The sequence below is a fragment of the Hemicordylus capensis genome, chromosome 4 (assembly GCF_027244095.1).
Source record: "Hemicordylus capensis ecotype Gifberg chromosome 4, rHemCap1.1.pri, whole genome shotgun sequence".
Classification (NCBI taxonomy): Eukaryota; Metazoa; Chordata; class Lepidosauria; order Squamata; family Cordylidae; genus Hemicordylus; species Hemicordylus capensis.
Window position 1 is genome coordinate 65,793,611 of NC_069660.1, and position 22,640 is coordinate 65,816,250.

Sequence of the window (22,640 nt, forward strand, 5' to 3'; positions counted from 1 at the left end):
CAAAAGCTGCTGAGAGGTCCAAAAGGACCAACAAAGTCACACTTCCTCTGTCAATTCCCAATTGGAGATCATCCATCAGGCCGACCAAGGCAGTCTCCACTGCATAGCCAGCCCAAAAGCCAGTTTGAAATGGGTCTAGATAATCAGTTTTCTCCAAGACTGTCTGGAGCTGGGAGACCACCACCATCTCAATTACCTTGCCCAGCCAAGGAAGGTTGGAGAATGGCCTGTAGTTGCTTAACTCTGAGGGATCCAAGGCAGGCTTCTTCAAAAGTGGTCTAATAATTGCCTCCTTAAGACAAGGAAGCATCCTGCCCTCCCTCAGAGAAGCATTTATAACCTCTACCAGGCCTTCTACAACAACCCCCCTGCCAGACAGTATAAGCCATGTCGGGCAAGAGTCAAGAGAACAGGTGGTAGGCCGCACCGTTCCAATCAGTTTGGTCACAGCCTCAGGAGTCACCAACTGGAACTGATCCAACCTAACCACATAAGAGCAGTCGCTAGACACCTCCACATCAGTCACTGAAGTAACTGTGGAGACTGAGTCTAAGTCGGCCTGAATACGAGATATTTCTCCCACGAAGAATTCATTAAACACATCACAGCGGGTAATCAGTGGTTCCAGATTCTCATCCCCTCCTCCTTCAAGGGAGGAGGAGCACATACTAGCCCTCTCACAACCCCGAACAACTCCACTGGAAGTGAACTTGTGGATGAAATACAGGTAGAAAAGAATCGCTTCTTTGCCACACGTATTGCCTGAGCATAGATCTGTCAAATCTTTCTCCACTTGCTTTCCGGTCATCTACCTTGCTGCATCAGCCTCTGTAGTTCTTCCGTATATCAAGGGGCCAGTTTTGAAGCAGGTCAGAGGGGACACTTAGGAGAGATCATGTCTACAGTCCTGGTGAGTTTGCTGTTCCAGTTCTCCACCAGAGCCAGGGACATAGCTATAATTGAGCAAAAGGGTTCAAAGAACATGGGCCCCCAGCTCCTGAGGGCCCTCCAGCTCCGTCCCTCCCTATTATCTTCATTATCTGGGCGGCCGCCAGAGAGAGGGATGGACACGGGCCCCCTCTCTCCTAGCTACACCCCTGACCAGAGCATCATCGGGATCTCCAGCAGAGCCAACACAAAATCCCTCCAAGGCTTCTTAGAATCCTATTGAATCCAATAACCTTCTCAGGCAGACCATCCTAATAGCCCCCTCACCTCTGCAAAGGTGGGAAGTGATTGTGAGTCCAACCTTAACCAGATGGTGGTCCGTCCATGACAATGGGGAAATCATAGGAGTCCTCACCCACGGAACGCCACCCTGATCAGAGTGAAAGACCAAATCAAGCATGTGACCAGCAATGTGCGTTGGTCCCGAGACCGTTTGGGATAGGCCCATAGTTGTCATGGATGCTATGAACTCCCGAGCTGCCCCAGACAGATTGGTCCCGAAATTAACATTGCGCATTGTTGCCAAAACCTAAGGGGTATACTTGTGAGTCAAATGGGCCGTAACCCAAAGTTTGGCTTTTAAAAAGCCAAATCTGGCAACAGAACATTGAAGTCCCCCACCACCACAAGCCTGCGCCACTCCAATACCAAGCCTGAGGACAAGTCCATCAGCTCAGTTAGGGACTCTGTTGAGCAGCAGGGCAATCAGTACACCAACAGAAGTCCCAATCTATCCCTGGTCCCCAAACTTAAGTACACACATTCAATATGGTCTGACTTTGACAGGGATTCTTGTTAGGAAGATGTTATTCTTATAGACCACAGCCACTCCACCTCCCCGCCCACTCCACCCCCACCTCACCCACTCCTCAACAGAGTACCCTGGAGGGAGAAGCTGGGACCAGTCCAGGCCACCAGCCTCCCCCAACCAGGTCTCCATAATACATACCAGGTCAGCTCCTTCATCCAGAATCAGATCATGGATGGTTTCTGATTTGTTCTGGACTGACCTGGCATTACAAAGGAGCAAGGTGAGGTTCCAAGGGTGGTTGGTATTGTTCCCCAAAGTCAAAGAGCTGGCAGGACAGCTGGAAGGGGAAACAACTATTAGATTTCCAATTCCCCTTCCCCTGTAATGGCCTGCTGACCTGCCAACATTACTTCTTCTGTTCCCCACCACCATCGGAATTGCCGCCCCATAATTAGTGGATACACCCCTGTCTCCCCATCTGTCTCCCCATCTCCCCATCTCCAGACAGCACTAGATACATTAAACGTGTATCACCCAAGGAATGCTTAAAACAGAATCCCACTCAACCACCACACAAGGTTCACACCACACAAGGTTCACACAGAATCCCACTCAACCACCACACAAGGTTCACACCACACAAGGCTCACTAACCCCTGCAAAGGGCCAGGATCCCCGAAGCAGCCAGGATCCCATTAATGAAGCAGGCCCACTTATCAGAGGCTTATAACCAAACTAATAATCTGCTGAAGACCCTAGGGAGCACACTCCCACCCTTCAATATTGCTTGCATTGGTAACTGACACTTTGAGTTAAGACTCACCCAGAATTACTGTGGTCAATGCAAGGACCCCAGAGGTTATCAGATTCAAATGGCATACACTGAAAGAGGATTCTATATATAGTACTCAAATGCCCGCAGGGAAAAGCATGAAAAAATGGTGGCTCACATTTTGCAAAACATAATGTGGACAGTTCATCACTTTCTTTTTTAAAAAACAACAACAAAACTTTTCATTCAATTTTTCACAACATAAGATACACACACGCACACACAAAAAGAAAAAGGGGGGGGAGGTTTAGAAAAAAGCACCAAAAAAAGACTAGAGGACTTCCATCTCATCATTAGAACAAGTATCAGTTACAATACCCTAGTCTTGCCTGTAATTTAATCGTTATCCCCCCGTTAAATCATACAAAAGTCAGCTCTAGGGCATTATTAAAACATTTTTGTTACCACTCAAAAGCCTGATAGAAATCCATTTTATAATATGTTTTTAGGTAAATAAGAAGAAGGTCCCACTCCCTTTTAAATGCTTCAAATTTATTTCTTAATAATGCTGTTAGCTTTGTCATTTCTGCCAACTCTAACGCTTTAAGTATCCAATCCTCTTTACTCGGGCAATGGATGTCTTTCCATTTGTATGCAAATGTCAACCTTGCTGCTGCTGTCAGATACATAAAGAGGATCCAGTATTCCCTAGGCAATGAGCTATTATCAATGCCTAATAGTATTGTTTCTGGGCTCATAGGGAAAGTCATTTTAAACACTTTCTTAAGATCATTGTATTTTAAATCCCAATAGCCTTTAGACTTATTACAAGTCCACCATAAATGTATATAGGAATCCTCCTCTTTTTTACACTTCCAACATTTGTTTGACATGTTCTTGTACATTAAAGCCAACTTCTTTGGGGTTAGATGCCATCTGTACATCATCTTAAGATTATTTTCCTTTAAATTAGAACAGGCAGTGTATTTCATGTCTTCTATCCATAGTTTTCCCATTTCTCCAAGTCTATATTGCAACCAAAATCCTGAGCCCATTTAATCATTGAAGTGTTCACTACTTCTGTATCTTCTAATAATAACAGATCATACAACCTAGAAACTAGTTTGTCTTCCTTGTCACATAACTGTTCCTTGTCACACAACTGTTGTCAAATTCTGACTTTGATTGATTAAAACCCTTTTTACAATCTTGCTTAATTAAGGTGCTAATCTGGTGATACTGAAACCAAGAAATATTCCAAACCTGCATAAGATCTAGTTCTTTAAGTTCATATTTTGCACCTTGGGGAACAAGCAGTTGTCTATACATAGGCCATGTCTGTTGCATATTTTTCTGTTTTCATCACTTTCCATGCTACTGCACGTGTCTAAAATCCTGCCCTGCACTGTTGCCGAAGAGGGCTGTTCTGCTGCTACTTAAAATTCTGCAGTCACAGTTGTGCAACACTCTATTGCTTGGAAATAATGGATGGAGCATTGCCCAACTGCCACAAAACAATCTTAAGTTGCAGCGGAACAGCCTGTCCTGTCCTGCCACACAGCAGGCAGTGTCTTAGACACATGCAGCAGCATGGGCAGTGCTGAACCATCCACATTCCACCATGCAGAATGTGAGCCACACTTGAGAAGAGTAGGGACAGTCACTATTAACCTGGCAACATGAATCTGATGGACAGCTAGTACCTAAGAGTGCAGGAAACACCAGTGGCGGATAAGCGCAGAGGCAGAGGAGGCATCTGCCTACAGCGGCAAAATTTGAGGAGTGACTCCTCAAATTTTGCTGTACCTCTCTGTCTGGGGGCGGCAGCAGGGGGGAGAGAGGAAAGTCCCCCCCCTTTGTTTTTTAAAAAAGCCACAGCAGCAGCTGCAGTAGCTGCTTCAGGGAGGGGGACGTGACCAGGTAAGGGGAAAGTCCCCACTTTTGCCCCCTAAAAGATCGCTGCTGCTGGCGGTGGGGTGGGGCACACTGCTGGTGGCTGGCTGCGGGGGGGGGCAAGGAGGGGAGGGTGCCCCCCTTTTTACCTCTAAAAGCCTGCCACTGACTGAGGCAAACTCAGTTCCTTCCTCCTCTCTGCCTTCTCCTAAGTGAATGCATTCGGGCTGAAGCTCTGATATAGACTGCAGTCCATTTCTGGCTTTCCAAAGGAAACTGCCACTGCTGCCACAGCTTTTTTTTTTTTTAAATTGAAATAAAGGGGAGGACTTTCCTCTCCCCCGCCCCCACCCCGCAGTACTGCTCCCGCCACACAGTGCCTGCTTTTTCCTTTCTTTTTTTAAGGGCAGAAAAAGCTTTTTTGCCTATAAGTGGCAGAAAGGTTACTCTGCCCATGGCAAACACAGGGTGTGGCATCAGATGTTGAGATTTCTTGGCTACATTCTTAGTCTGCTAAGGACTCATGTTACAGACTTGGGCAAGTCACAGACGCCTATGTATATGCATTGAAATGAAGAATACTTTTAATTCTACAGGCTAGTCTGTGGGAATTTGTTTTGATTTATAGCCTGCTCCATTACTACACCTACCTAAAATTTAAGGAAACAGTAACAAACCACACAATTTGTAGCCTTTACACACAGCAACCGATGACACAGGTCAGTGGCCTGACCAAGACAATATGTAACTTAGTCGCTGAAGCAGTCATAGTACAAAAGCAACTGAACTCTTAGTGATAGTTCTAAAGTTGGCTAAACTTGAAATGGCGCTTTTCAGAATACAATATAGGTAGCTAAAACTGGGGATTTGTGCTCTGCAAATGAGAAACAAAAATGCTTCCCTTCTCTACCTGTTTTCTTTTAATTGCTGCCAGGACACTCTGTCATTGCACAACACCTTCCTCATCAAGGCATGCATGCAACTAACTACATTCACTTGTCTTCCAGCTCCCCCAAGTGCTGCTGCTGGGTAAAACATTTAGCCATCCTGTAAAGAGAAGTTGGATCTCGATCCTGAATAGGGTCGAACTGAACTATAGGGTGTAGGGCAGGGCTGCTCAACTTCAGCCCTCCTGCAGATGTTGGCCTACAACTCCCATAATCCCTGGCTACTGGCCACTGTGGCTGAGGATTATCGGAGTTGTAGTCCAAAAACAGCTAAGGGGCGGGCTATGTTGAGCAGGCCTGGTGTAGGGTAGGATTTCTCCCATTCTCATAACTCCTTAATCCTAGCTTTATGATTTTAAGCTCCCCATCATCAGCCTTGTTTGCCTTTCTTTTTAGCATCTTGGGCCCAGAATCACTGGAAGGGGTAAGCAAGGACAATATACTTCACACTATCACTCATATAGCCCCCTTTAATGACAAACTGCTACACAATCTTCATTTGCTTTGCCCTCCCAACAGCTCTGTAGAAGGAGGTAACTACTATTTCCATTTTACTGATGGAGAAATTGGGCCTAAAAGAGACAGTTATATGTCTATCGCTAAAGTGAGACTTCAGCCTTTCACATTTAAGTGCTCTACTTATTCTTAGCTGCTTTTATAACAGGTCACACAAGCACTTTTGATACTGAACATATTATGCAGAATAAAGTAAATGGAGGACCTTGTAAGGTGCCCGGTGTGCATCTTGAACCAAGGCTCCCAGCAGCCAGTTTCCTGTGCCACCAGCTATCTGGTCCCTCAACAAGCCAGGAAGATTAGGCTTTGTGAGTCAAAGACACTCTCTAGGCTGCAAAAGTAGTCTGAACCCTGTCAGCTTACCTCCACCCTGAATATGGTTAGCTGGATCCACAAGCCAATGAGGACACGCCAGATCCAACTCACACCTCCATACCAGCTCTTCACTTCAAGTAACTCATTGTACTAAGTCAGGGCTGCACAACTTTGGTCCTCCTGCAGTTGCTGGACTACAATTCCAAGCTGGGGGTGATGCGGGTTGTAGTCCAAAAACATCTGGAGGGCTGAATTTGTGCAGTCCTGAACCAAGTACCAGCCTTGCCTTGGATCCTGGCTCATCATTAACCAAGTCTCCTGCCTCTGGCCCACTGCTTCTGGTCCCCAACCCCAGCTCAGCTATGACAATGCCTTCAGCTTCTGGCCCTCTGCTCCATATCTGCTGCAGCAGACTCCCAAGCTGCATCCTGTTTCGGAGCTTGACCAAGGCCTGACAGGTCCAAACTAGGCCAAGATGAACATGCAACCAACTGGCCAGCCTTTCAAATCTATCTCTTTTCTTTAATATGCCATTTACAGTGCTTTAATGGCCTCAGCTATGAAATCCAACACCTTAAACATGAGCTACAAAGATTCACTTCATTAGCTTAAAAGGTCCTTAAATAGGATCTTGCTTTCTCAAATTACATGTTACATAGGAAGCTGCCTTATACCAAGTCAGACCATTGATCCAACTAGCTCAGTATTGTCTATACTGACCAGCAGTGGCTCTCCAGAGCTTCAGATGGTATTTCCTAGCTTTACCCAGTAATGCCAGGGATTGCACCCGGGACCTTCTAAAGATGTTCTTCCTCTGAGCTAAATATAGTCCACTGAGTCCTTTTACAAATATATGAATGATCAGTTACAAGGACAAGACTCTTCATAAAACATGTCAATTGCAGAGGGTGCTATTGCATCTGTGAAGGCTTACTGTGTACATCAAAGTGCATAGAGGAGAAAATGGAATGTATGGATCAGAGTTGCATAAAGGACCTGTGTACAATATACATGGACTACATGTTTACATACTTATACCACTATCCTTTATTCAGCTCTGAGTATTGCTCACTTTCAGCAGTTAATTATTTAATTCTTTACATTAGATAGAAGTGGTGCCAGAAGGAGGAGGAGGAGGAGGAGGAGGAGGAGGAGGAGGTGGCAAAACACAGATACTAATTTGGAAGCAGTTTCACATGCAAGAGGCAAACAGGACAAAATGCCAAAACAGTTGTAAATAGCTGAAATGCAGGATTTAAAAAAATGTTCATGTTATAGTTTGTCTGCTATAATATGAAGTTGGGTTGTCCCACTCAAACAGGTCCTGTTTATTGATATACTAGTCTGGGCAACCAGCACTGATTAAAGCATATCAAACACTGTTGCTTAAATCCCTACTAATATTTGTTTGCAGACTTGAGTAACGGACTCTGGACAATTTTTTTCCTGTGTATGAGGGTTTACAGCTTGCTACTTTCTCTAGTATAATCCGATCAGACTGTTCAGACTATTTTTGAATGTAGCAGTAAAGCAGCACTGTCAACATAGGAAAATTCATCTGTAGACAAGCATTTCCTAAGGGGAAGTCACATTCAGTTCAGACATCTAGGTCAAGTTTCTTTACACGCGACAGCCCAGTGACTGCCTGCTACTTACACTGAAGTCTATCAAGTGCCATGGGTTTGGTTTGGAGGCTTACTGCCAGGACCCTGGGTTGGCGTCAAAGTTGGAGGGGGGAAATATTTCACTGAGTTCCATTTATTTTGGGCAAACTCTTCACTTCAGATCCACATGCAGATCAAGAGACTTTCTTTCTCTGAGCTCCACTGACAGCTGCCCATTCTCCCCACAGGAAACATGCTTTGATAACTGTTTAGTTTTCCCCACTGAACAAAGGTTTTTGCCAGTAGATTTTCAACATCACCACATTAGACTTTCAAAATTCTACACATTTCTGGAATTGAATTTGTTCATGAGCCCAAGATGTTCTCCTGCTCACCCATAGATCTGTGGTGGAGATCTATGAGCATCTGATGAGCTACAGAGCTGGGCAGGTATTTCAACTTGGGTCTTCCTGCTCCTAGTCCAGCATTCTAGCCACTAGACCGGGGTAGGCAACGTGCGACTCTCCAAATGTCACTGAACTACAACTCCCATCGTCCCCAGCTGTAATAAACTGTGGCTGAGGGTGATGGGTGTTGTAGTTCAGCAACATCTGGAGAGTTGCACATTGCCTACTCCTGCACTAGACCATTCTGATGCTAACAGTGGCTAGTAATATTTCTTCTACCCATTTTGACTAAAAAAACCCTATGTTTTGCCACCAAAATGAGCTTTTAATATGCATTTGGTTCATAAGTTATTACAAATCCCCATTCACTTGTTAGCCATCTTGGGAAATGGTGGCTACAGAATTCAAGCAGCAAAATGAGCATGTCTACCCAAGATAAATGTGTTCCTACTTGGGAATGAAATGCATACAAACATCAAGATTCTTTGCGCATTAAAAAAAAAAAGAGTCTGTGGCAGATCCTGGACTAAGAGCAGAGTGTGACCCAGAATGATCCCAATACACATACATACTAAATCCTGCTCTAATAATCTGGTTGTATACGGTATGTGGATGGGAAATGTTTAGAGCTAGCTACTACAGCTCAGCTCTTGAGTAGATGGTAGGACTCTGATAAGTCACTGTATCTGGTCTGGCAAAAGTGCATGAAACACGATTCATAAACTGAACTGCAGCACATCCCTTTAAATCAGAGGGATTACACATCCCCTTTAACACAGAAGAGAACAGGTCCATACCTGCTCCTCCTCCACTTGCCACTTCCATAATCATGGTGCTCCCCCCAGCTATGTTTGCGCACCAGCAGGGCATCTCCCAGCATGCGTGGCAGCTATGTGCATGCCAGCATCACGAAGGCAGCTGGGAGATGCCTCGCTGGTGCACAAGCATAGCTGGGGAGGGAGCACCGCAATTACGGAAGTGGCAGTGAGTGGACGAAGAGCAGGTATAGACTGGCTCTCCTTCACATTAAAGGGGATGTGTAATTCCTCCATTTTAAAAGGGATGGGCACATCCCGGGGGGGGGAAATCACTGTATTTTGTACATGCATAATGCAAACACATTTTATACCATTTGGCTACATAAAGCCAAGCTAAAATATAAGCAGGAAGTGGGTGGCAGTGGCTGAGCTCTTGAGGGTGGTTAAACTGCTCTATGCTGTTGCTGTCAAACCAGTCAGATGACTTTTCACGTTGACCCCTCCTAAATTTATACAATGAACTGGCAAAATGTGTGAAGTTCCACTGATTCTATTGGAGGACAGATGTGCTTAGCATGAGGAACTCAGTACTGCTAACCAAAACTAATTTATAAATCCTTATTGCTGAATAATATTTGCCAAGCTAAGTACCAAAGATGTCATTGCTCTTCCCAAGAAACTTAGCAAACAGCTTGTCACTGTTGCTGCTTTCACAGATGTGCGTGCAAACATAAACAGCTTAGAAAACTTACAGGAGGCAGCTAAATTATACATACTATGCTAAGCTAGGTAATATTCTTTCTTCTTCTTCTTCAAAGAATGTCTGGCTAGCAGCAACCAATTATCACACAGAGATGGCCAAAACATTCTATTCCTACTAGTAGGGAAGCGCTACACTTTTATGTCCCCCACCCCTCTCCAGTCTACTCCAAGCATCCTATTATTTGGTTTGTAAGGTACCCTTTGCTATAAAGCAACAATTAAATCTCCCCCAATGGGACATTCACCATGGTGCAGTAATAAAGGACTAGAGATTCCCCTTGTTCAAATGCCTTCTGGGCATTAATGGTGTGCATGTGCCATTTAAGGCTGGGTGGGAAACAGTGGCTGACATCTGGACTAGCACTGTGCAGGTGCAGAAGTGCCGAGTTCTAAACTACCACTGCACTGTCACACATGCAGTGGAAGGGGTGATTTTCAACCACCTCCCCATCTCTCTAAATCCCACTGTGAGTCATGGAAATAGCACCTCCTGGCACTAGGCCAAGCACAGTACTGCACAGTGAGAATAGTCGCCTCTGCATGGTGTGTGCATCAATTCAGTTTTGGCCACAGCTTCACACAGGGAATAGTCCGGGAGCTGTACTTAGAGTTGATGAGGGCTGCCACTGGTCCCTGGGCTTCACAATGAAGAACACTGGGATAAATATTCTGGTCTAAGCCAGAGATCCCAAATGTGCTCTGCTGCATCTCAAAACCATTGGTCAGCTGTCTCCCGTTTTTCTACCTTGAATAAGTCCCACATTTGCAGTGCAATTTGCCCACAATTTTAAACCTGTTTGGGTGCCATGTCTAATCTTTCTTGCAGCTGCTTTTTATAATCATATCTTCTCAGCCAGACTGTAGAGAGCCAGGCAGCTACAAATTTCTTCCAGCTCCTCTCCAGCAGGCTTTTTCAGGGTCAACACCAAGCTGTGAGGGGATCTGGGGCAAAACTCTGTGCTGGGCATCTAGTGGTATTTTGGCCCCCCTCCCCAATAAATTAGCAGCAAGGCAGCAGCAGACTGAAATGCTTCAAAGCGGCCGAGTTCTCCATAGTTCTGCTAGTGCCACCATTCAAGTAAGTTCTCACAAGAGTTTGGAGAAGGGTTCCCTAGACAACAGGCCAGCAGCAGTGTACAACTCTATGGCCACCACCACTTTTTTTAAATTAAAAAAAATGCACCCATCCCATCTCTGTGTCATAGTCCTGCAGTGATGGGAGAAATACACTGCACTGTTTTCGTTTTTAAAGATGGAAGCAGCTAGCTCTTTACTTTCCTCTCCAGCCTCTCCTATCTAACACTGGGGGAAATCTGACTTACAGGCAACTAATAATTGCATGCTGAACAAATGTGAGTCCAACAAATAGAACTTGGAAGATTTGGAAAAGACATAAATAAGAGGGGCCCCGCCCCCCCAGCCAAATGCTCATGTCTTGCTGAAATATAATCACCAATGGAAAAAAGAATAGAGCTTTCTTACATCCCACACCAGTGAGCTTGCCCTGCTTGCCTGCCAATCTCTACTTCCATCAGATAACTCAAAAATATTTAGTCACATCCCCCTTCCCAAATACAAGGTCAGAGCAGTTCATACCTGGCTATAGTTTTGCGTTAAGGTATTTTCTGGTGAAGGTTTGTTGCAGCTTGGTCCTTCCTGCTGGCTGCAGTCCAGCTGGATGAGGCTTCTGCATTCCTGATGGCAGGTGTACTTGCAGTCTAAGGAGGAAGAACAAATTGAACTAAAACAAGGGCAAGGGATGCATACTAATCATCAGGTTCTTCTAAAGTGTGCATTTTGCAGCTCATAAGGCAGAAAAGAAGAAGAAAACTGGAACTAGACATAGGCAATGCATCCAAGACCTCTAGAGACTGTAGTAACAAACTACACAATCAGGTTTGTAAAAAAACATACATGGAGATGCAAAGTGAAATTGGTATCATCATATGTGTCTGTTGTTACTAACAATGTATTAAACATACATTTCCATAGTTTAGCACTCAATACAATGTACAAAACAGCAATAAAATAAAAACAAAAATAATAAATAACAAACATCACCCTTCCCACTTATTACAACTATTCACTCAAATCATGCAGCAACAACAACAACAACAACAACAAATATTTATATACTGCTTTTCAACAAAAAAGTTTCCGAAGCGGTTTACATAGAGAAATAATAACAAATAAATAAGATGGATCCCTGTCCCCAAATGGCTCACAATCTAAAAAGAAACATAAGATAGACACCAGCCACAGTCACTGGAGGTCCTGTGCTGGGGCTGGATAGGGCCAGTTACCCTCCTCTTGCTAAATAAGGAGAATCGCCACATTTAAAAGGTGCCTTTTTGCCCAGTTAGCAGGGGTTTATGCATTCAGTTTATGCCCAGCTCCAATGTATAAACAATATCAACACCCTAGAACAAAATAATAATTAAAAAGATAAAAAGAAAATGAGAGAGCTAAGAACTCTAAATGCAGTACCAGAGAATGCTACTCTCAACATAAGAACAACCATTACAATGTATATAACTCTAAAAAATTATTCTAAGTTTCCTGGAATACATAATCATTTCCTCTCCAAAATGCAACAAAATGTATGTCTTGCAACATACAAAATGAGGGGAGGCATTTGGATAAAATGCCAAATCAGAAGTAAACGTGACATAGGTTTGAGTTTCTGATTGTCCAAATGCATGAAGCTGTGGTTTCGCCACCCAATTGTGGCTCTGTTTTCACTCGCACACCTGAATTTGAACCTTCCATTTTCAAGTGAATTTTGTTGCTGAAACCTGAAGTTAGCAGGTAGCATTGTGTCGTTCAAATTCTGTCGCCACTATAACCTAGGTTTCATGCTCAAGCTTCTCCCGCCACCATAGAGAGCCCAGCTTAGAGCAGCCCATAAATGTATCAGTTCTGGGGTGACTGCATTTCTCACTGGTCACCTCTCAAAGCTGATACCCTGCCCTCTGCTGGTTCCTTGCTCCTCCTGCTGCTGCTTGGCAACTGGGTTGCCACATCCCTGCAGCTCCTGCAATTAAAGGGATGGAATGGCATTGAGGAAAGCACACTTTAAATAAAATAAGGAGAATAGGCACAAGAGCAAGGAGCCCTTTCAATGACTAACACCCAAGCTAGCCCCATTCTTGGGGCTTTCAGATATTATCAATGGAGTGTAGTTTATTTGGTCTTAATGTACACAAAGATACAGGAGGGAGGGCAAACACTGCTGAAAAAGCCAGATTGCACTAAGCACGCTCCCTCTAACACTGTGGCCAATGTGTGCAGCTTCACTAGCATTCTGACACCTTGCCCACAGTCTGGTGATGCAAGCAGAATGGAGCTTGCTGGGATGCAGCCTAGGTTGACTAGGCAGAGGGAGGGGTTCCTCTGCCCAGAAGCCAGAGGTTGTCAAAGCACTGTTAGTCAATTGTCTGCAGCATGATTCCTGGCTTCACAGATTAACCACAGCTTTGTCTACCTGAGGTTTCACGCTATGTCCGAATAGGGCCAGAGAGAGAATATGCACACCAGCCTCCTCACAGACTATATAATTCCCAGAATTGCTTGGAGGGAAGCAGTGACACTATACTGTGGAAATACTCTGTGCTATCATTGTGGCAATTTAAATGGGGGATAAAACACCCTCACAGCTAACAGCTATAGTCTGAACAAACTCTTATGTAAACTGGCCACTACTTACTCATTTTGTTTTCAGAGTAGTGGAAATTTAAATAGTTACTCAACAGCTAAATAGAGATGTTTGTCTAAGTATACGGGGCTGTGCTAACTGGCAACTCTGCACAACTCTTACCATGAACAGAATTCTGCCTAACATGCTACCCACAGCAGAATTCTTCGTAGCACATCACAGTAACCCTGCTAATAAAAAGCATCACGTATTATAATGTCCATGGCCTCAGCTGCCTTCATAGCATCATCAAAATTCATGACTGCGGAAATAAAACATTATTCCTTTTATGCTAAGAGGCTGTGTTAGGCAGTCAAATGGCTTGTAGACTACAGCACTTGGAATGCACGGCTGGAAAGGAGGGGAAGAGGTTAAAAAAAAAATCAATAAACCAAAAAGCCTGCAAAGCACTGTAATTAAAAATGAAAATGTAAAGGCAGCTGGTTGCAGTAGATGCAGGCCATTAAACAATGCTTTCATGGGAATAGCAAGCAATTCCTCTCACACACAAGTGATAACGATAAAGAAAAGTGTAGGCAATGTTACTGCTATAGAAAATGGAAAATCTCTCAGACCAAATATAGGCACACACTTTTACCAAAACAAAACAAAACACCCAACCCTGGATATTCTGGGAGCAAAATACAAAAATTGGTCTTACCTCGCAAGTTATTTAGGCCTCATTCATACAAGAGCAGAACAGTCAACTATGGGAATTTTTTTAGAACTAATATCTTACTTTTGGACTGTCATCATAAGCACACCTATGAGGTCAGACCCAGTGAACCTGCTGAATGAACATGTTTAGGATCAAGTTGATAGCTTGTGCACATATACAGGAGCATATGGACTTATTAGTGGACTAAGAAAGAAACATTGGACTTACTGTGAAGGGTTCTTTTTCACAACCGAGGAGGTCATCCTCCAAAGAATGGATTGTGGACTGAGCATGACAGAACCAGTGAGAGAACTCAAGGTGTGGCTAGCAAAGTGTGGGGGAGGTGACCCAGTCCCAGTTCTGGGACTGAAATGCTCTCATGGAAGAGGAAAGGAAAGATAGTGTAATCAAACAAACCAAAACAGCTAAAAGCCTGCAAAGCTAAAATGTCGCAGAAGTTGCCTCCACCCAGACACGCCACACCACCCTGCATAGAAAAGACAAACAACTAAAAAGGAGACGAGCATCCTAGGGTGGGCCGGATGACCTCCTCAGCTGTGAAAAAGAACTCTTCATGGAAAGTCCAATGTTTCTTTTTCCACAGCCTGAAGAGGTCATCCTCCAAAGTATGGGACATACCCAAGCTAAAAATGGAAAATGGGTGGGACCAGAAAGGATGAAAGTCAGACCACCTGCTGTGGCCCAAAGCCACCTGTGAAGAATGAAAGGAAGAAATCTTATAGTGCTTGATAAATGGCGTGATAGACAACCAGGTGGCTGCTTTACAGATCTCAAGTAAGGGAGCGCTGGCAGCACAGGCTGCGGAGGTAGCCGCACTTCGGGTAGAGTGTGCGGTAATACCAGAAGGCACTGGAAGATTCATAAGCCAAGGATATACAAGTCTTTATGCAGGATGAGATTATGGCTTTGGAAACTTAATCTAGTGATGACTGTTTGAAGGAAACAAAGAGAATCTGAGCGCCGAAAGGGCCTAGTTCTACGTAAGTAGATATGGAGTGCACGCCGCACATCCAGTGAGTGCCATAGTTTTTCTCTGGGATGGGTCGAGGAAGGGCAGAAGGAGGGAAGAACAATGTCTTGCAACCGGTGAAAGGTAGAATTGACCTTAGGGAGGAAAATAGGATCTAGCTTCAAGACGATCGCATCAGATTGGAACACACAAAACTCCTTCCGCGCAGACAGGGCTCCCAGTTCTGGTACCCTGCGGGCAGAAGTATGGCCACCAAGAAGAGGACCTTAAAAAGAGAGAAAATGGAGATCGATTTCTGATAGAGGCTCAAAAGGGGCTCTGGTGAGGGCATCGAGGACCTTATTAAGATTCCAGGTAGGAGCTAAATTGGACGCTCCTTTTAGGAATCTCCGAAGATGGGGATGTAGGTGTGAGGAAGAGCCAGAATGAAGGCGCAGGATCAAAGAAAGGGCCGAGGTCTGGCGCTTCAATGTGCTGGGCCGAAGACCCATGTCGAGACCAGACTGAGAGGAAGGAGAGGACTTCAAGAACACCCAACGACAAGGGAGACACATGTTTCCTGCGCGCCCACCTGGAAAAGGCTGCCCACAAGGTCTGATAAATGCAGTTCATATAGGATCTTGTAGAGGCCAAGGTAGTCTCCAGGACTGAGGCAGAATAGCCCTCTTGGGCTAACAACATGCGTTCAATTTCCCAGCAGCTAGTTGGAGCCACTGAGGCTCTGGGTGCAGGAGGGGGGACATTGAGCGAGAAGGTTCCACCAGTAAGGCAGGTGCCATGGTGGGGCTACAGACAGTTGCAGAAGATCAGAGAACCACGGCCTCCAAGGCCAGAATGGGGCTATTAGGATTAGTTCCACCCTTTTGGCGCAGAGTTTTCGAACGAGGCGGCCGATCACTGTAGTGGTGGGGGGAGGCGTACAAGAGACCTGGTGGTCAGGGCATCCATTGCTTCTGTGTGTGGAGAGAGAAAATGAGAGAAGAACCAGGGGAAGAGATTACTGTGCGGGGAAGCAAAAAGATCCACCAGTGGCTGGTGCCGAGTGTCGAAAATCGTTCCTAGGTGTTGGATAGTCTGGGATGGTACCAGGTGACTCTTTTGGCAGTTCACCAAAAACCCATGGGAGGCGAGGACTGATAGAGTGAGCTGTACCAAATCCTGGGCTTGTGTGAATGAGGACACTTGGAAAAGGAAGTCATCCATGTACAGTTATACGTGGACTCCGCTCGTAAAGAGGTTGGCGACCTGTGCCACCATTATCTTGGTGAAGGGAAGAGCTCTATATTGATAATTGAGGCCACTGCAGCAGAATCTGAGGAATTGACGATGAGTGGGGAGGTTAGGTACACAGAAATAAGCCTCGGATAGGGCGGTATGAGAAGCCTTGGTTGTCTCTGGGCAAGGCAAAGGTAGGTCTTTGGGTGCTCCTGAAAGGTCGAAAAGGTTGAGTATTGGATCAAAAGTCCCTTCGGGTAGAAGGTAAACCTTTTTTTTATCCTTGGTCTCAATGAGGATTGGGTCCAACACTTCACCAAAGAGTCAAACACCTGTAAAAGGGGTAGCCGAAAGGTTAATCCTAGACCGTGAATCCACATTCCAATGTTTTAACTATAAAGAATGGAGGACAGCCACCCCCGAAGCCATAGCACGAGCAGCCTGCTGGATAGAATTGAGACTAGAGTCTGCCATCAGGGCTGTGGCTTTGGCCAATTTGTTTAACCCCTGGCGCACTTTGGTGAGTTTGGGAGGAACCATAGCGGCCAGTTCCTTGACCCAGAGCATAGATGCCCTGGCAAAAATGAAATTGGTGGTGGCTGCTTTAATAACTGTAGCTGAGGCAGAATGGTTCTTACAAAGGAGCATATCAGCTTTATGATCTTCAGGAGATTTGAGCTGTTCATCTCCTTCCTTAACTACCTCTGAGGCTGACACCAACTGGGCCACAGGGAGGTCCACCGTGGGTACCGCTAAGAGAGAGGATACCTCAGGCAGTAAATTGTAATGTATTTTAGGGATTGGACCCAAGGCCCTGGACGAGGTGGAAGATGCCCACTCTGCTAGCATGACATCCTTGAAGAGCTGAGGAAAGGGAATAGTAGCCACTGGTGTAGAGCTGAACGGAAAAACATTATGATCAAGAGAAGACCCGGTTTGAGCATTTTTGATAGGAGTTATATCATTTATAGCGCCTTGCCTTAGATAACATAAGCTCAAAATCAGGGGAAGAGAAGAGGCGATAGGAAGACGGGAGTCAATTAACAGTATTTTCATCAGAGAGTTCACCTTCTTCCTTATCTGACAAAAAAACCAACGTCATCATTATTTCCACTCAATCCCTCCTCATGGTCCAAGACAGAGTTGAGAAGCTCCTCTAAAGGCAGGCAAGAGTCAGTATGGCCCTCCATGAAGGAAGGGGGGGCTCTAGGTGGAATTACAGGCAGGCGTACGCCAGGGGGAACCTCCCTAGGGGGTGGAGGGGCCCCAGATGGAATAGGAGGCAGCTGCTGTGTGGCAGGGCATTTTGGAGAGGGGGCTTCCTGGGAGGAAGAGGAGGGTGAAGGGGACCCGGGCCTCTTTCTCCTTCTAGGCATCCTGGGGAGAGGTTGGAACAAGCCCCTTTCATTAGGGGGAATAGGATGCCTGCTAGGACTGGAGTCCAGAGAGGAAGACCGCAAAGACCAAAGTGATGGTGGGGCCAGGTGCGGCAAATTAGCCTTAAACAAATCTGAAAATTGGCAAGTAAAGAAGTCCCATAGCCAAGCAGGAATGTCGGGGGAAAGAGGGTGCGCACCTGGGACCGGCGCTACATTCACATCCCGTAAAGGCACGGGAGGAGCAGAAGGTCCTAGTGGAGAGCTTGGCAGCCGCGGCTGTGCAGGTGGAGGCATGGCCATGTGGAGAAGAGAGGTAGCCATGGTCAGACTGGAAGGCTGCGATGGTGGCAAGATCGGCAGGAGTGCCCCAGCTGGAAGTTCAGGTGGGGGCTCTGCTAGAATCAACTCTGTCTCCCGAACTGGACGTTGAGGAGGAGGAGGACTGACCAGCGCGGCCAGGGTTGTGAACACCTCCTCCGGTGAACCTAGAGGAAGGATCTGAGGTAAAATGGGGAGCTGAATGCCCTGCTCCAGCGGCAAGTTGGCGTCCCCAGTTTCTGCATCCAGTAGGCAACGAAGCTGGAGTGCCTTGCAAACAGCTTGAATGAGGAGCCGTTTGCTCAGGCGCACCACCAAAGCAGATGCCGAGCATGCCTTGGCGGAAGAAGAGGTCCCTTGTTCAGCCTCCTTCAAATGTTTAGCCTTTTTCTTTGCCTTTTTGTGGTCCTTCCTAGAAGGCTTGACTGCGGTGGCAGGAACAGCTGGATGAGCTGTGTTCCACAGAGGGGAGGCTAACCGGGATAGTTTCCCTGGGAGGAGCAGAAAACCGAAGGGGTGGTCTGCCCCAGTGGGGTCAGAGAGGGGCCCTTCCAAAAGGGAACCCTCTTATGGTGCACCAGCATGTGCACACTCCATGGGAGCAAGGCAAGGGGGAAACGAAAGTAAAAGCGGAGAGACTAGGAAGGAGGTCTAATTAGAAAAGAATTAGGAATAAATTTAAACTAAATTAGAGGGGGGAAATGACTTCTTTCTCACCCTTGCACAGTACTAGATAGGTGAGAAGGAAAATGAAGCAGAAAGCTAGGCAGCCAAGCTCAAGAGAGTGAAAAGTTGCAGGAGCAACAGAACCGACCTGTTCATGGAGCAAAGAGAGGACTGGAAATGGGGCTGGGTTGCCTCCCACAAACTATGCTAGCCACACCTTCAGTTCTCTTACTGGTCCTGTCTTGGAGCATGCTCAGTCCACAACCCATACTTTGGAGGATGACCTCCTCGGGCTCTGGAAAAATAGTTTGTGCATGGACTAAGGAGCAGGGGTGTACACAGTAGCTGTCTATGTGAATATACCTTGCCTTTAAGACTACTAAGGATATATCAAGACAAGAATATATCTTGCCTTTAAAACTGATACAATCCCAGCTCCCACAACCATCCAACAAGGTTGATCATAGGGCCAGTTCAAATGAGCAGCAGCCCCAACATGCAATCAACATGCTGTGAGAATGCCCCAGTCTCATTAAAGGATGTGCCAATGCATTCTTGGCATGTCCGCTAATCAAGTGTGAGGGGTGATCATCCAGAACACTCCTCAACAAGAAAATTACCAAATTATTGATGGCATTACTGAACTGCCTTTCTCTGGGCTGATTTCACATCCATTTTTCTAGTTTTAATCTGCATTTTCCCTCTTTTCAGCCACTATTTCAAAGGGTTGCCAACTCTGATTGAAACTATTCCTGCACCCATTATTTTTCACAATATCAAGCAATTAAGAGTCTCCAGAATTACTTTCAATAGCCAATCTGGATATTGATGCTGATTCCTGGAGACTACAGGACAATCCTGGAGATGTGGCACTGGCGGCTGCACTGTATCATGACACTGCTTCCATGAATTGTGTTTCCAATCACCACTTACACAGACTAAAAAGAAAACGCCCATTGCAAAATAAATGCTGGGAAGAAAATCTATTCCCCACGATGTGTTCTTCTTGTTGCTTTTTGGGGAAGAGGATTATGATAAAAGGCGGTATTCAGCAGCCTGAATACTGCTCTGGAGGCTGGAGGAGTCCTTCCCAGACCGAACAACTGGAGCCACCACTATCCACAATCCCCATATTTCATTTTTGAATGTATATTTCATTCTTGAACCATTTTCATGCTCAGTTGCTTAAACTTGCATTTGTTAAATTACCAGTATATAATGGTGTATATAATGAAACAGTAATTCAATTAATGAATATTTCATATCAACGTGATTTACTGTCTGACATCCTGATTAAGACTGCACATGCACTGTGAAAGAAGTATCCATGCCGTGGAAGGCTTCCCTACTATCACAACACTAAGGCTCACACATTGGGGTAAGGGGGATGGAATTTTGCTGATCTGTCCTTCCTCTGGAAGTGTGTTGTAAGCCGCCCAGAGAACAATTTGTTATGGGGCAGCTAACAAAAAAGTTTATAATTATTTATATTATATTATTACTATTACTATTTACACGAGTCTACCAGATGTTATTGACTGGATTTGGTACTTTAATTAATCGGGCCCTTTCCAAGGGTCTAGGATAATTAAAGAAAAATTAAAGATATCGTCGTAATATTCGTGCTGGCCCGAATAGTATGGCCTTCTGTAGTTGATGTGTTGCAATTTTATCGATGCGCAAGGTGTCGAGATGGTGTTCAAGTTATTTTGGTACTGCACCAAGGGCACCAACAACTATTGGCACCACTATTGTTTTCTTTTTCCAGAGCCGCTCAATTTCAATCTGAAGGTCCTTGTATTTTGTTATTTTCTCCAATTGTTTTTCGTTGACTTGTCTATCATCATCATCATTATTATTTCTTGTTTACACAGTCAGACAGGTGTTATTGACTGGTTTGTTTTATCCAGACATCGAGTCCTTCCCAAGGACCTGGGATGCCAGAATTTTATTGTCAATGGTTATAGATATCGTCGCAGAATATAGGCTGTTCCCAGTAAAGCTGCTTTTTGTAATTGGCTGATGGTGATTTCTGTGGCCCCTATGGTGTTGAGGTGGTCTTCAAGGTATTTTGGAACTGCATCCAGGGCTCCAATTACCACTGGGATTATTTTGGTCTTTTTCTGCCACAGCCTTTCAATTTCAATTTGTAGATCTTTTATTTGGTGATTTTTTCTATTTCTTTTTCTTCTATTCTGCTATCCCCTGGTATTGCTATGTCGATTATTTTGACTTGTTTTTCTTTCTTCTCGACTACAGTGATACCTGGTGTATTGTGTGGCAGATGTTGGTCTCTTTGTAGTCGGAAGTCCCATAATATTTTTGCATCTTTATTTTCGACAACTTTTTCAATTTTATGGTCCCACCAATTCTTGACTACAGGTAGCTTGTATTTTTTGCAGATGTTCCAGTGTATCATCCCTGCTACCTTGTCATGCCTTTGTTTGTAGTCAGTCTGTGCGATCTTCTTACAACAGCTGATCAGGTGGTCCACTGTTTCATCTGCTTCTTTACAAAGGCGGCACTTGCTGTTTGTGGTGGATTTTTCTACTTTGGCTCTTATTGCATTTGTTCTTAGTGCCTGTTCTTGTGCAGCCAGTATTAAACCCTCTGTTTCTTTCTTCAGGTTGCCATTCTTAAGCCATTGCCAGGTCTTGGTGATGTCTGATTTGCCACTTAAATTGTGTAAATATTGACCATGCAGGGGCTTATTTCTCAATTTTTCTGCTCGGTTCTTGACTTGTTCTTTCTTGTAGGCCTGTTTTGTTTCATTGGTGTTGAATAGTTTCGCGTTCTTGACTATTTGAAGTGCATCTTCTTCACTGTCCCTTATATATTCTTCAAGGCCTCTTTTCTCCTCCTCTACTGTTTGATGGACTTGCAGCATTCCTCTTCCACCTGAGCTGCGAGGGAGGTGGAGCCTATCTACATCACTGCGGGGGTGCAGAGCATGATTGATGGTCATTATTTTCCTGGTCTTACGATCTAGCGTCTCTAGCTCTGCCTGGGTCCAGTCTATTATTCCTGCAGTGTATCTGATAACAGGTATAGCCCAGGTGTTTATGGCTTGTATGGTGTTCCCGCCATTGAGTTTGGACTGAGGATTTTTCTAACTCTCCTGATGTATTCACTTCCAATTTTTCTTTTAACTTCAGTGTGTGCGATGTTATCAGCCTGGAGAATGCCCATGTATTTGTAAGGTTCTTTCTCTTCCAGGTTCTTGATCTTGCTTCCATTGGGCAGTTCTATTCCTTCTGTTTTTGTTATTTTCCCTCTGTTCATTATTAATGCAGCACACTTGTCTAGTCCAAACTCCATTGCTATATCACTACTGAATATACGGACAGTGTTTAGCAGTGATTCAATTTCTGACTGGGACTTTCCATACAACTTCAGATCGTCCATGTACAGCAGATGGTTGATTTGACTTGATGTTTTAGATGTTTGGTATCCGAGGCCTGTTTTGTTTAATATTTGTGAAAGTGGAGTCATGGCGATTACAAACAACAGAGGGGATAGTGAGTCCCCTTGGAAAATGCCTCTTCTAATGCTAACCTGTCCAAGTGTCTCGCCATTGATTGTTAACTGTGTACTCCACATGCTCATTGCTTTTTTTTATAAATATCTGAATGTTTTTGCTGACACCAGTTGTTTCTAAACATTTTAGCATCCACATGTGAGGCAATGAATCGAAGGCTTTCTTGTAGTCAATCCATGCAACACTTCAATTGGTTTTTCTTCTCTTGCAATTTTATAAGATCATTTTGTCAATCAGCAGCTGGTCTTTTGTGCCTCTGGTGTTCGGGCAATTTCCTTTCTGTTCAACTGGAAGCTGTTTGTTAGTTAATAAGTGTTGCATCACTTCATCTGCTATTATTCCAGTTAATAATTTGAACATGGTTGGCAGACAGGTGATCAAATTACTTGGAACCGACAGGTGATCGAATTACTTGGAACCGCACCTTTTGCTGGGTCTTTCATGATGTTTTCCCAGTTGTTTTCCCAGTTGTTAGCCATAGTTCAATATCACCTCCTTGCAAAATGTG

General features: G+C 44.8%; 1 protein-coding gene across 2 annotated transcripts in view; it reads right to left on the reverse strand.

Moving 5' to 3' along the window:
- Nucleotides 1–22,640, reverse strand: part of RASSF5 (Ras association domain family member 5) — a 151,955-nt gene that overhangs the window by 85,795 nt on the left and 43,520 nt on the right. For both annotated transcript variants that reach the window (XM_053245139.1, XM_053245140.1), the window contains exon 2: nucleotides 11,270–11,391. In XM_053245139.1, coding sequence (XP_053101114.1) covers nucleotides 11,270–11,391 — 122 coding nt within the window. The remainder of the gene's footprint in view (nucleotides 1–11,269; nucleotides 11,392–22,640) is intronic.